The sequence below is a fragment of the Myotis brandtii genome, unplaced genomic scaffold (genome assembly GCF_000412655.1).
Source record: "Myotis brandtii unplaced genomic scaffold, ASM41265v1 scaffold193, whole genome shotgun sequence".
Lineage (NCBI taxonomy): Eukaryota > Metazoa > Chordata > Mammalia > Chiroptera > Vespertilionidae > Myotis > Myotis brandtii.
In genome coordinates, this window is record NW_005357191.1 from 1,500,923 (window position 1) to 1,515,818 (window position 14,896).

Sequence of the window (14,896 nt, forward strand, 5' to 3'; positions counted from 1 at the left end):
AGTAGGGGGGCTGTTGGAAGCAGTAAGTGAAACACTGTACACATGGCATACTTAGAGCAGCATCAAGGACGTGCAAATGGAAGGTGTTACTAAACACACATTCAGGGAAAATAACAGAAACATTTCACACGGTATCACAATCAATGGGCGGAGCGCCTGAGCGTGCCTGGCACCGGAGTGACCCTGGCCAGCTTGCGGGTGGCCACAAGCATCCAGACACCTCAGGGGGGGACACCTGGGGCCAGTCTGACCTTGCAAAGAAGCCCCTTCCCACGGTTACCAAAGACTCGATAAAAGAATAAAACAATAAAAACACACACAAAAGCAGAGAAGGGCCCTCCATGTTCGGGGCGGAGTGGCGTCCTGGGCTGGGAAGCGGGTGTGTTCAGCACAGGGACATGGGAAAGGACAAGCAGGTCAGACTTCAGCACAGTCCTTTACTCCCGGACGGATGCTTTGGGGTACAGAATGCGAAACGCATGGCACATGAAGGGAACGACACCCACAGTCCTGGGATAGAGCCCCCCTTTCCTACTCCCCCGCTGCTGACTAGAGTGAGCGCAACGCTGGGGTGAGGAGTCTACAGGGAAGGCGACTTGCTTTCACAGCTCTGCAGCCTCTCGGTGCCGTGCAAGAACCTGGCAAATATAAAAGGATCCAGGATTACTCAAGGTCAGAGACAAGCACTTGCCCCGCTGGGACTGGCAGCAGACACTGTGGTAAAGAGGCCTCCCTCTGAGGCGGGGCAGCACAGGGCCAGCAGCCAGAGGCCTGACCCATTTTAGCTCTTAAAGTGGCATCTCAGGCCTATGTTCACCCCCAGGGCAGCACTCTGCTTGTGGAGAGTATTTTTATCTTACGAAAAATGTGGCTGACCTTTAAATAAAAGGTCTAAGGCGACTTTTTCAGCTTCTAAGGCAAGTTGGCTAACATCCAAAGGATGATCAGCTGCAATCAACTGACACCAGCAGGAGGTCCCAAAGCAACACCAACCTCCGTGTCCACAGAACAGTAACGTGGCAGAAGGTGGGAAGCAAAGGCCATGCACAAGCCAGCAACCCAGAAGCGTGCTCTCTAGCGTGGAGAGTCAGTTCAGGCTCCACACAGGCTTGTTAACCCTGGGGACAGACAGACAGGCAGACAGACAGACAGGCAGGCAGACACAAAAGCACTGGGCTTTCCTTCTCCCCTTCCGGGCAAAGAGCGGACGGCGAGTGCAGAGCCTGCAGGGGTGTCTGGAGGTGGGTGTGAGAGCTATGAGGACTGTAGCAGGAAGGGCCGGAAAGCTGATGAGCAGACAGGGAGCGGTCAGAGCAGCCCCCGGGGAGGGCGGGGGGCACAGAGGCCATCAGAAGACAGGACGGGGGAGCTGTGCAGGTGCTGTGGAGGCAGGTGCTGTGGGGCAGGTGCTGTGGCGGCAGGTGCTGTGGGGCAGGTGCTGTGGTGGCCGGGTCAGGAAGCAGTTTCAACTATTAGCCACTGTTTTCTCTCTGAGGTTGATGGTGAGGGTATCTGCCGACAGTGAGGAATAAAGGAGTGAGTGCAGGTGTTTAAGGAGAACAAATACAGCTGAAGCGCTCTGCGAGGACCAGCGAGAGCCGACCAGGGAACGGGCTCTGCGGCACCCGGAGGCAAGAGGAACCAGAACTGCCTGGCAGCAAGAGCGAAAAGCAGCAGCAGCAGCAGAGTCACACCTCTACTCGGTGCCAGAGACCGGAGACCCGAGAGGAAGGGCAGGGTGCCCAGGCAGAGGGGCACAGTGAGCAGCGGCACCAGAGTTCATGTGAAGGTGCGCGAGAGGGATCTATGAAGAGGAGGCCGGAGAAGACTGTAGTAAAAATGAGTACGTGTGCAGCCATGCTCTAGGCCAATCTCCACTGGAGACACCCACAATGGTTACAGTTATGTGCGGGGGTGTGGGGTGTGTGTGTGTGGGGGAGTGCTCCTGGCATCTACGGGCTGGAGCCAGGGATCCTGCTAAATACCCTGCAGGGCTCACAACACCCCCCCCCCCCCCCCCCCCCCCCCCCCCCAGAAACCCAGCTCCAGGCCGGCTGTCACCCTGGGTCCCACAGCATGTTCTCAATGCGGTTGATTTTTATTAAACCCAGAGCCGTGCACTGTTACCATCTCAGTGAGGTGACATGTTTTGCTGAGCAGGGTGTGCAGTGTAGCTTGGAGAAAGCTACGACTGAAGATGTAAGTGTAACAAACAACCTGCTCCAAAGCAGAAAGGGCAGCGCAGAAGTGAGCGGTGCCCTACCTATGGGTGTAAAGAAATGCTGTCAAGTTTGCCAAAATTCTGATACCAAAAACAGAGCACGGCCCTGGCCGGTGGTTCAGTGGTTAGGGCGTTGGCCTGCGCACCCGGAGGGTTGTGGGTTTGATTCCCGGTCAAGCTCAGTTGCAGGTTCAACCCCCAGCCCGGGCTGGGGCACATGCAGGAGGCAATCAATTGATGCCTCTCTCTCTCTCACATTGATGTTCCTCTCTCTCCCCTCTCCTCCCTTCCCTTTTACTCTCTCTAAAAATCAATGGAAAAAATATCTTTGAGGGAGGATTAACCAAAATAAATAAATAAATAAATAAAGCAGGGAACAGCTGACCATGCTTTACCACGCATCCTGCGGCCTTTTCCTGATTGGCGTTTGCTCTCACCCCATGCTTCAGGCTGTAAGTGACTACACAGAACAGAACACTGGAAATGCATAACTTAATTTCCATAGGACAGCTCACATTTAATTTTATAGATTTATCTTCATATGTAAAGTAGGTATTCTTAAGTTCCACGATCTTTTAAAACAGATATTTCTAGGCTCAAAATAGACCACTTTGTGAATAAGTAAAATAATACCAGTAGTTCATGGAGACAAGCCCTGTTAATTATTTTATTCATTCCCATCTGGCGTTATTAGTGGCGTGGGGTTGAGGGGATGTGTTATAAAGCAAGGGAGAAGGAAGAGAAAAAAATTTTTGATTTTAGGCTTCTCAATAGGTACTTCCCTATTCTTCCAATCAATAGTTGGACAGTGTATCTTCATGTTTCACATTCCCAGGCATGGGGAGCACCATGCAGGGACTGACACGCTAACAGAGAATGTGCTCCCGTTAGGCGCCGAAGTGCAGGTGCACGCCTCCTTCTGAGACAGGTCTGCCCTGTGCCAGGGGCCCAGCATTGAGCAGACCTCCGTAGCTGCTCTGCCATTCCTTCTTTTTAAAAAAATATATTTTTATTGATTTCAAAAGCAAGGGAGAGGGAGAGAGGAGACAACCCGTTAATTATTTTATTCATTCCCATCTGGCATTAGAGGCGCGGGGTTGTGGGGATGTGTTATAAAGCAAGGGAGAAGGAAGAGAAAAAAATCTTTGATTTTAGGCTTCTCAATAGGTACTTCCCTATTCTTCCAATCAATAGTTGGACAGTGTATCTTCATGTTTCACATTCCCAGGCATGGGGAGCACCATGCAGGGACTGACACGCTAACAGAGAACGTGCTCCCGTTAGGCGCCGAAGTGCAGGTGCACGCCTCCTTCTGAGGCAGGTCTGCCCTGTGCCAGGGCCCAGCATTGAGGAGACCTCCGTAGCTGCTCTGCTATTCCTTCTTTTTAAAAAAATGTATTTTTATTAATTTCAAAAGGAAGGGAGAGGGAGAGAGAGATAGGAACATCAATTATGAAAGAGAATCATTGATCAGCTGTCTTCTGCATGTCCCCTTACCGGGGATTGAGCCTGCAACCCGGGCATGTGCCCTGACCAAGAATTAAACCCTGACCTCCTGGTTCACAGGTCAACGCTCAACCACTGAGCCACACTGGCTGGGCAGCTCAGCCTTTTCTGAATAGCATGGCATTGGCAGGTACTGTTGTCTTCACCACCCTCCATGGGGAGAAAACACTGACCCCTTACAGGAGACTGGAAACGTGAACTGCACAGAGCAGAGCACCTGACCCGGAGACGGCATGCAGCGCCCATCCAGCCCCCTCTGCATGACCAGGTTCAGAAAAGGACAACCGAGGTCCCTAGGCTCTGGCACCCCGCCCACTGCTGAGGCATTATCAGAGGGACTAGGGACGTGCAATGATTCAAGGAGAGGAATGGTGGCTAGTTTTGAAACCCACAGAATTCACAGAATTAAATATTTTTGACCTTCGTGCTTTTTAGACTACAAAAGTGGCCAGAGGTCGTGCCCTTGTGTTTCTCATAACCAGAGAAACCTTGTGCAATCAGCTCTGGCTGGCAGCACAGCTCGCCACTGACTGCAGGTCCCACTCCGTGCAGGTGCAGCGGCCTCGGCCTGCAGGAAAGCCCGGCTCAGGCGGCGCGGAAAGCAGCCGGCATCCCCACTCTGAGGGAGACATACACGTCACCACCAGTGTTTTGTTAAACCGAGGAGGCTGACATACTTGCAGGGGAGAACCCGGACAACGTCATTCTGCTTATAGCTCTCTATGCAGACGGCACAGTGATCGAAGTCTGGGTCTGTTTCCTGAAACGCAAAGCATAGGAACCAAAGTCACACAGCGAAAAATGTATAAACCAGGAGAAACAATTCAGACAAGAACCTTCCTGTGGCAACTCTAGGAAATGAGTGATTATAAAGTGAAAGGTTATAAAAACAATTCAATGTTTCTATTTGCTTAACTATATCAACCCAAATTATATCTACACCAACCTACTTTGTCTTTATACTATGTTGTAACAATTCATACTAATTCTGTCTGTGTAATATCTTAGAAGTCGGAATTCCAATTTCCCCTACAACACATCATCTGTGCACTGTATTGTGTTCACCACCCCGTCAAGTCTCTGTCCCTCACTGTTTACCCCTCCAGGCCCTCTTCTATCCCCCCTTCGCCCCCCGAATTCTAATTTTTAAAAAAAAATATATTTTATTGATTTCTTACAGAGAGGAAGGGAGAGGGATAGAGAGTTAGAAACATCGATAAGAGAGAAACATCGATCAGTTGCCTCCTGCACGCCCCCTACTGGGGATGTGCTCACAACCAAGGTACATGCCCTTGACCGGAATCGAACCTGGGACCTTTCAGTCCGCAGGCCGATGCTCTATCCACTGAGCCAAACTGGTCAGGGCGAATTCTAATTTTTTTAAAGATTCAAATGAGCTGTCACCCTGGCCATTTTCCTGTCTTCTTCCCCAGTCCCGCTGCATCCTATTCTGGTCTAGGAGGTGCCACCGCACACCAGGAGTCGCCTGTGGCTAAGTGCAGGCAGAGAAGACGACGAGCCCCAGAAGCTGGCTCTCCAGAAGCCCGCCCCAAGGTTGGTCGCAGACTTGGGGTAGAAAACTCAGGCTCCACTTGATACTGGGTCTTTATCCAGACTCAGGCAGACTCAGCCAGGTATTGGTTCATCCAGAACAACGATGTCCTTCCTGCTCTGGTTTGGGGACGGGTTTCCCTGATTTGTCATTAAACAGAGCATTTCCAAGAACCTAAGCCAGGAAAGGTGACACTGTTTGTTGTGTCACCGCCACGCGGACTGGAACTCAGGGGTGAACTCGTGGCAGGTCTAGAAGACATACACTGAGAAGAGGTGTTGGTTCTAACGAGGAAGGAGTGCTCTGTGCTACCCTGAGAAGCAAGGCAGGATGAAATTAATGTGGCAGCTGAAGACCAGGCCACGAGAGCGCCCAGGTTACAGTGCAGCTGTTATCATGCTGCTTACATTTTCTGCAAGTGGCTTTACTCTTTTCTTTCCCGAGTGTACAGTAAAGTTTACTGACATGTCTCCACCTTCAGGAGCTGTGTCATGAAAAATCAAATGTGGTGGTGTGAAGGCAATAGGAATAAAAGGGAGTCCAGGCAATGCAGTGGTAAAACCGAGGTTGGACAACAGCTGAATGATCCTTCCAGAACTCTTCGCTGAAACATGAGCGTGGGTGTGGGGCAGAAGGTGATTGGGCTCTATGCTTCCGGAGATGCAATTTTTTTCATTCTAGATAACAGTGACTGTACGGCATCAGGGTCTAAGTTTAAGTTGCTGTTCTGTCCTCACGGAGCAGAAGCAGGGCTGTTAACCGAGACTCCCCTGAAATCTGGACCTCTAGGTTTCCCAGCTGTTATGCTGCTTACATTTTCTGCAAGTGGCTTTACTCTTTTCTTTCCCGAGTGTACAGTAAAGTTTACTGACAATGTCTCCACCTTCAGGAGCTGCGTCATGAAAAATCAAATGTGGTGGTGTGAAGGCAAGAGGAATAAAAGGGAGTCCAGGCAACGCAGTGGTAAAACCGAGGTTGGACAATAGCTGAATGATCCTTCCAGAGCTCTTCGCTGAAACATGAGCGTGGGTGTGGAGCAGAAGGTGATTGGGCTCTATGCTTCCGGAGATGCAATTTTTTTCATTCTAGATAACAGTGACTGTACGGCATCAGGGTCTAAGTTTAAGTTGCTGTTCTGTCCTCACGGAGCAGAAGCAGGGCTGTTAACCGAGACTCCCCTGAAATCTGGACCTCTAGGTTTCCATTTAATGTTAAAGAAATAAAACACAAAGGAGACCTGGCGAAGTCTGAGAAAGCACAGCAAAAAATCTGCAAGAGAAAGAGAGTTAGTTGATCTCTACAGAAACATTTCAGGCCAGAAAGGATTGGCAGGAAACATCAAAGTGATGAAAAGCAAGGACCTACAACTAAGACTGCTTTACCCAGCAAGGCTATCATTTAAAATTGAAGGAGAAAGAATAAGAAACTTCTCAGAAAAGAAAAAGCTAAAGGAGTTTATTACCACCAAACAAGTATTACAAGAAATGTTAAAGGGCCCGCATTAAAAAGAAGAAAAACCAGAAGACTAAAAGAAAAATAAAATGGCAATAAATATGTACTTATCAACAATCACTTTAAATGTAAATGGCTTAAATGCTCCAAACAAACAACAACAAAAAAAAAACATAGGGAAGCTAAATGGATAAGAAAACAAGACCTAGATATATGCTGTCTGTAAGAGACCCACCTCAGAACAACAGATACACACAGACTGAAAGTAAAGGGATGGAAAAAGATATTTCATGCAAATGGCAAAGGCAAAAAAAGCTGGAGTATCAATACTTATATCTGACAAAACAGACTTTAAAACAAAAGCTATAGTAAGATACAAAGAAGGTCACTATCTCTGTTATAAAACCCCCGTGGCCATGGCACCATCACACCGTAACGACCAAACGCCAAAGGCACCTGCTGAAGGTCATATTTTCTTCATGGGAACAAGGAAGTGTTGCTCTGTTCAATTCTCATCTTCTAACGGAGGTCAATTTAAGTGCTCCTGAGAAGGAACGGTTAGGGCAGGAAACTATTCTTATCTCCGTTCACAACTGTCTTCAAGGTGGGCGGGTCTGCGTGCGCAGTGAGGCGCGCATGGGTGGGTGGGGACTTGACACTGGGTCCCACGGTGCGCCGGGTCTGGGTCTTGCTCGATTTCGCGCAGTGGGCCTCTAGTATAATGATAAAGGAAGCAATCCAACAAGAGGATATAATCCCCATAAACATTTATGCACCAAAATATAGGAGCACCTAAATATATAAGGCAAATCATGATGGACATAAAGAGAGAGATCAACAGTAATGCAGGGGATTTCAATACCCACTGACATCAATGGATAAGTCTCCTGGACGGAAAATCCACAAGGAAATAGTGGCCTTAGATGACACACTAGATCAGATGGATTTAATTGATATTTCCAGAGCATTTCACCCCAAAGCAGCAGAATATACATTCGTTTCAAGGGAACATGGAACATTTTCTAGGATAGACCACATACTAGGATACAAGCATCTTTTCTGACCATAATGGTATGAAAGTAGAAATCAATCACAAAAAAACCTGAAAAACATACAAAGACATGATTGGGTTAACAGTGAGATCAAGGAAGAAATCAAAAGATAACCCTGAAACAAATAAAAATGAGAACACGACAACCCAAAATCTGTGGACACAGGGAAAGCAGTCCTAAGGGGGAAATTGGTAGCATTACTGACCTATCTCAAGAAACAAGAACAATCGTGCCCTGGCTGGTGTGGCTTAATTGGTTGAGTATCATCCCGTGTACTGAGAGAACTCCAGTTCGATTCCTGGTCAGAGCACACGGCCAGGTTGTGGTCTCATTGCCCAGGAGGGGTTGTGCAGAAGGCAGCCAATAGATGTTTCTCTCTTTCCCTCTCCCTTCCTCTTGCTCTCAAATCAATAAAAACATATATTAAAAAAAAGAGAAACAAGAAAAAGCTCAACTAAACAATCTAACTTTACACTTAAAGAAACTTGAAAAAGAACAAGAAATAAAGCTCAAAGTCAGTAGAAGAAAGGAAATAGTAAAGATCAGAGCAGAAATAAACAAAATAGACTCTAAAAAAAAATTCAGCCTGGCCAATGTGGCTCAGTGGTTGAGCCTTGACCCAGAAACCAAGAAGTCACCGGTTTGATCCCCAGTGGGGGGCGTGCAAGAGGCAGTCAATGATTCTCTCTCATCATTGATGTTTCTACCTTTCTCTCTCTCTCCCTTCCTCTCTGAAATCAATAAAAATACATTTAAAAAAATACAAAAGATCAATGAAACAAAGAGTTAGTTCTTTGAAAAAATAAACAAGGTTGACAAACCTTTAACCAGACTCATCAAGAAAAAAAGAGGACTCAAATAATTAAAATCAGAAATGAAAGGGAAGAAACAACTGACACCAAAGAAATACAAAAGACTAAGAAAATAAAAGCTGTGGTATGTTTACACAATGGAATACAACTTGGCTGTAAAAAAAGAAGGAAATCTTACCCTTTGCAACAGAATAGATGGACACGGAGAGCATTATGCTAAGTGAAATAAGTCGGTCAAAGAAAGACAAGTACCATATGATTTCACTCATATGTGGAATCTAACGAACAAAATGAACTACAATAGACATTCTCATAGTAGAGAGCAGGCTGACAGCTTGTGGGTGGGTGAAGGGATTGAGTAAAATAGAAAAAAGAAACACGTATGGACACAGACAACAGAGAGGTGATTGCCAGGGGTGGGGGCAGTGTTGGGGGTGATAGAGGAGGGTATAGGGTGATAAACTGTGATGGACAGAGACTTGATTTGGAGTGGTGAACACCCAATACAGTGTACAGATGATGTATTACAGAATTGTGCACCTGAAACCTGTATAATTTTGTTAACTAGTGCCATCCCAATAAATTCAATAAAAAAGAAAAGAAAAAAAGAAAGTAGAGCAAGACAACACATGTTCCTGGCTACTTGGTGCATAAACAGCTCCATCAGAGTTCTTCCCCAAAGGATGCTAGGTGTTGCAGAAGAAAATGTTGTTGAATATCCTAAGTAAGGTAACTGTAAGTCATCGGTAAGCTATTAATAGCAAGCGCATTTACAGTCCAGGAAAGGTAGAGAACTACACGAGGGTCTCCAAATGGCAGGCATAATGAGAATAAGATTTCAGCCCGGCCGGTGTGGCTCAGCAGTTGGTTCAATGTCGACCTATGAACCAGGAGGTCACAGTTCGGTTCCTGATGAAGGCACATGCCCAGGTTGCGGGCTTGATCCCGTGTGGGGCGTGCAGGAAGCAGCCTATCAATGATTCTCATCATTGATGTTTCTATCTCTCTCTCCCTTCTTCTCTGAAATCAATAAAAAAAAATATTAAGATTTCAAAGAGAAGCTAGTTTAAAATAAAGCCTTAGAGTATAGACCAGCCGTGGGCAAACTACGGCCCGCGGGCCGGATCCGGCCCGTTTGAAATGAATAAAACTAAAAAAAAAAAAGACCGTACCCTTTTATGTAATGATGTTTACTTTGAATTTATATTAGTTCACACAAAAACTCCATCCATGCTTTTGTTCCGGCCCTCCGGTCCAGTTTAAGAACCCATTGTGGCCCTCGAGTCAAAAAGTTTGCCCACCCCTGGTATATTCTAACAAATGAGACACAATTGATATATTCTCTCCCACTAAATCAAAAGCAAATCTACATTGTTTTAATAGTGTTAAAGTTACTTCATTACTGTACCTTATCACCCTTCTTCACTGTTCTGGTTGTCAATTTGCTGATGGCTTTCTTGGCTGCATCTCCAAGACGACGCTATGGACATTGCAAAGAAAAGTAGACATTAAGTGCAAGAGCTCTGAATAATGTTCTTTACTTTAAAATAATTAAATGTATAAAGTCCCTATCTACATCACTCTCCATGTCACAGCATATGAGAGGGCTCTAAAAGAGAATTAAAAGTTAGAGAAACTGGCAGTTTTCCTATAGATTCAGTATTCTGGTTGAATAATTAAAAAGGGAATATAGCTAAAGGGCCAGATGGCATAATCACTACTGCGTTTTGTATTCAATAAGCATTGGGAATATTCCAGCATTATCAAAATCTACTTGTTGTACATGTCAGAGCTCCCAATAGTTTTTTCATTCTGCTCCATGGACGCCCACTGTTAGATGTTTAAGCTCCGTCTTGGTGAAAGGAAACCTCCAATGCTCCTTGAAATAGCTCATCACATTACCCGGGTGGGAGAAGGACGTGGTCATGAATCCTACCTCTGCCTCTGTCACTCCGTGCTCTGTCATCTGAGGAAGGTCTATTTACCTTTCCAGGGTTGAGTCATTTTCATTTATCCGAGAGGGTTAAGTCAGAGAATCTCTAAGGCTGGACTGATGCAACATTTTGCCAGGCATTGAGAGCTAGCACTGCCAGATACGGAGAACCCAAAGATGAAAAGACAGTGGACCTCTGATCTCGCAAAGCAAACGGAATTGGGGCCAGCCCAGTACAATAGCGCGTGCCCCCGGAGCATGGCAGCGCCACGCTGAGGCAGGCCCGAGGGGAGAGGGCCGAGGAGCCGTGCAGGGGAGGCGCTGAGGAAATGCCGCCTGAGGTCAGGCTGGGAAAACGGGCAGGAAGGAGTCAGATAAGGAAAAGCGTAAGGGTCACCAGGGCGATTCCGACAAAGAAGAACCTAGTGAAGACAGACAGTGTGACGTGCGGGCACGTGAAGGGAGTTACAGGTCAACACAACCAGGCTGAGCACCACTTCACTGTTCAGATTAGAATGCTTGGGAGCCAGAGGCCCTACTAATAATTACCCGGGACAATCGGTGCAAACGGGCACCTGGGGACAAATGGTCACTTGACCCATAGCCAGATTCTACACTGTGGGGATCAGAGGAGGAACACCTTGGGTTCTGTCCTGAGGATAAACAAAGTCATAAAAACATAAAAAAATTAGGGGTAATTAAAAATATGCAAAGAAAATAATTTAATGAACTTCTTTGCACCCACAAACCAGCTTCAATGATCATTATTTTATCTATATTTTTCAGCTATTCTCCCTCTTTATTGTATGAGAGGTTTTCAAAGCACATCACAAGCTTGTATAATTTCACGTATAAAGCCTTCACTATATTTAACAATGGGCTTTCATTTGGTGTCACTGTCTTATCTAACAAAATTAACAATAATCAATCAACCTCAACAAATACTCAGACTATACTATAATTTTCCTAGTTGTCTCCAGAATGTCTTTTTATAGTTAGCTTGTTTGAATCAGGATATGAAGTCCAAACACTGCATTTGGTTGCTATGCCTCTCAAGTAAGTCTCTTTTAATATATAGGAGTCCCCTCCATAATATATGTATATAAAAAATATAAATGTATATATAAATGTATATAGAGAGAGAGAGCCTCCAGATGTTTTATATCCTATATAATAAAAGCGTAATATGCAAATTGACCTAATGGCAGAACGACCAGTCGCTATGATGTGCACTGACCACCAGGGGGCAGATGATCAACACAGGAGCTGCCCCCATCCCGCAGGCCCTGATCGCCGGGGCTGGCGAGCGGGCGGGAATGGCCAACCTCTTGGTCCCTCCCCCGACCAGCAGGCTCCAACTGCCTGATGGTGAGCAGGGAACCGGGGGTGGGTGGCAGTGGGGGGCAGAGCCGGCAGCTGGGGAAGATGGCCCTGATCTCAGGCCAGGCCTAGGGACTGTACCCCGTGCACAAATTTTATGCGCCGGGCCTCCAGCATAAATATATATGTAGATAAATATCAGCCTCATGGAGGTATAACTGACTTGTAATAAACTGCATATATTGTGTACAATGTGACGTTTTTACATGATCCAAAAAACTGTCACTATGATCAAGATAGTGTATCTAGCTCTAGCTGGTTTGGCTCAGTGAATAGAGTGTCGGCCTGCACACCAAAGGGTCCTGGGTTCAATTCCAATCAAGAACTGGTACCTAGGTTGCAGGCTCCTCCCAGGCCCTGTTCGGGGCTTGTGCAGGAGGCAACCAATCAATGTGTTTCTCTCACATCGATATTTCTGACTTATTTTCTGCTACTATACCTGCATTTTCATGAGTTTTACATAAAGGGGATGATATTTACATTTATTTACATAGATGGAATGTACTACTTTGTGTATGGTTTCTTTTACTCAGTATAACTATCTTGAGATTAATCATGTTGCCGCATGTATCAACAGTTCATTTTTCTCTTATGCTATGCAGTATCCTACTATGCAGTATCCCACTATACAGATATACTGCAATTTACCTTTTTACCTGTTGATGGGGCATGAGTACTATTTTCCAGATTAAAAAAACAACAACTTCCCCCAAAGAGTGAGGATATTTATTGGAGAGAGAGAGAGAGAGGGAGAGAGAGAGAGAAACATTGATTTGCTGTTCTATTCATTGGTTGATTCTTATATGTTCCCTGATCGAGAATCAAACCTGCAACCTTGTTGTATCAGGACAACACTCTAACCCAGCGGTCGCCAACCTTTCGGACTTCACGGACCACCAGTGGTCCGCGGATCACCAGTTGGCGACCGCTGCTCTAACCAACGAAGCTACCTGGTGTTCTTAGAGAAAAATCAATAAAGTTGGTAAGCCTCTGGCCAAACTGATAAGGGGAAAAAGAGAGAAGGCATAAATCAGCAATATAAAAAAAGAGAGACCTGGCCAATGTGACTCAGTGGTTAGAGCTTCGGCCCCTGCACCAAAGTGTCATGGGTTCGATTCCTGGTCAAGGGCACATACCCGGGTTTCGGGTTTGATCCCTGCCCCATTGGGACGAATGGGGAGACAACCAATCGATGTGTCTCTCTCACATCGATGTGTATGTATCTCTTTCTCTCCCTTTCCTTCTACTCTCTCTAAAAATCAATGGGAAAAGTAGCCTTGGGTAAGGATTTAAAAAAAGAGAGAGAGATAATATCACTGCTGATTGTAAGGATCATAAAGGGAGTATTATGAACAACTCAATGGACAAATTTCAGGAAAGACACTAATGACCAAAGCTTACTCAAGATGAACAGATAAATTAAATAGCCCCATATTACTCAAGGAAATTGCACTTGTAGTTTAAAACTTTTCCCCCAAAAGAGAACTCCAGGCAGATGGTTTCTGGGTATTTCTAACAAACATTTAAGGGGGGAGGGGAACTCTACACAAACTCTAGAAAATGGAAAAGGCAGGAATACCTCCCATTTTCTTCTGTGAAGCCAGCATCATCCTGATACCAAAACTAGAAAAAAGCATGCCAGGACAGAAAGCTACAGACCAGAATCCCTCTTGAACATAGATGTAAAAATTCAAAAAAACCCCTCAGCAAATTATATTTAACATATATGAAAACGGTAATTCATCATGACCGGGTGGGGTTTATCTCAGGAATGCAAGCCTGATTCAACATTAAAAAGTTAATCGAAGGCCCTGACCGGTTTGGCCCAGTGGATGGAGCGTCGGCCTACAGACTGAAGGGTCCCAGGTTCGATTCCGGTCAAGGGCATGTACCTTGGTTGCGGGCACATCCCCAGTGGGGGGTGTGCAGGAGGCAGCTGATTGATGTTTCTCTCTCACTGATGTTTCTAACTCTCTATTCCTCTCCCTTCCTCTCTGTAAAAAATCAATAAAATATATTTTAAAAAAGTTAATCAAAGGAGACATATGTAAAACTTTAGACAATAAATAAATTAAAAAAAAATTAATCGATGTCATTTGGCATATAAACAGATAAAGGGAACCATATGATCTTTGTAGATGAAGAGAGGAAATTTTGCCAAAATTAAACATCAATTCTGGATTTTAAAGCTTTTAGCAAAACAGGAATAAAAGGTAGCTTCCTTATGCTGATGAGAGCACCTAAGAGAACTGACAGCTGTCATCATACTTATGGTGAAGACTAAACACTCTTTCCGAAGATGAGGAACAGAGATCTGTGCTCTGACTTTTATTTCTACATTGTACTAGAGGTTCTGACCAACACAACAAGGAAGAAAGAAAAGAACCATTATTAGAAATGAAGAAGTAAAACTGTATTCATACACAGATGATATTACTGTCTATGTAGAAAATTTGAATAAGTCTCTTAAAAAGCTGCTAGAACTAATATGGGTTTGGCAAGGCGAGAGATACAAGATCAGTATACAAAAATCAATTTTATTTCTATATAAGCAATGAATGGGAATTGACTGTTTTTAGGATATCATTGTCATTAGCTTTTGTTAAATGGAGTGTTCTACAAATGTCAATCAGGTCAAGTTAATTGATTATGTTATTCAAATCTTTTATAAACTCATGGACTTTCTTTCTACTTATTCTTCCAGTTATTGAGAGGGAGCATGGGAATCTCTGGCTATCACTGCAAGTTTACTTTTCACTGCAGTTCTATCAGTTTTCACTTTACTGGTATATTATCTTAAAGCTCTGCTATCAACTGTGCAAATGTTTAGGTGCAATATCCTCTTACTAAATTGACCACTTTACTATTAAGAAATGACTTCGTCCCTTGCAACAGCTTGGCTCTGAAATCTCTACAGTTCAACTTTATTTTGAACTAAATAAAGTGGCCTGGTGCACGAAATTTGTGCACGGGGTGTGTGTGTGTGCG

The 14,896-nt window shown here is 45.1% G+C and overlaps 1 protein-coding gene and 1 long non-coding RNA gene across 5 annotated transcripts in view; one reads left to right on the top strand and one right to left on the bottom strand.

Moving 5' to 3' along the window:
- The window catches only part of RNF130 (ring finger protein 130), a 118,694-nt gene that overhangs the window by 38,572 nt on the left and 65,226 nt on the right, over window positions 1-14,896 (bottom strand). For all 4 annotated transcript variants that reach the window (XM_014538562.1, XM_014538561.1, XM_014538564.1 and 1 more), the window contains exons 4-5: window positions 10,004-10,075; window positions 4,405-4,487 (exon numbers count right to left, since the gene is read on the bottom strand). In XM_014538562.1, the coding sequence (XP_014394048.1) occupies window positions 4,405-4,487; window positions 10,004-10,075 (155 nt within the window). The remainder of the gene's footprint in view (window positions 1-4,404; window positions 4,488-10,003; window positions 10,076-14,896) is intronic.
- LOC106725866 lies at window positions 3,270-13,739 on the top strand. The gene is made up of 3 exons (XR_001361871.1): window positions 3,270-3,424; window positions 8,103-8,105; window positions 13,717-13,739. It is a non-coding gene; the product is annotated as an uncharacterized LOC106725866 (long non-coding RNA).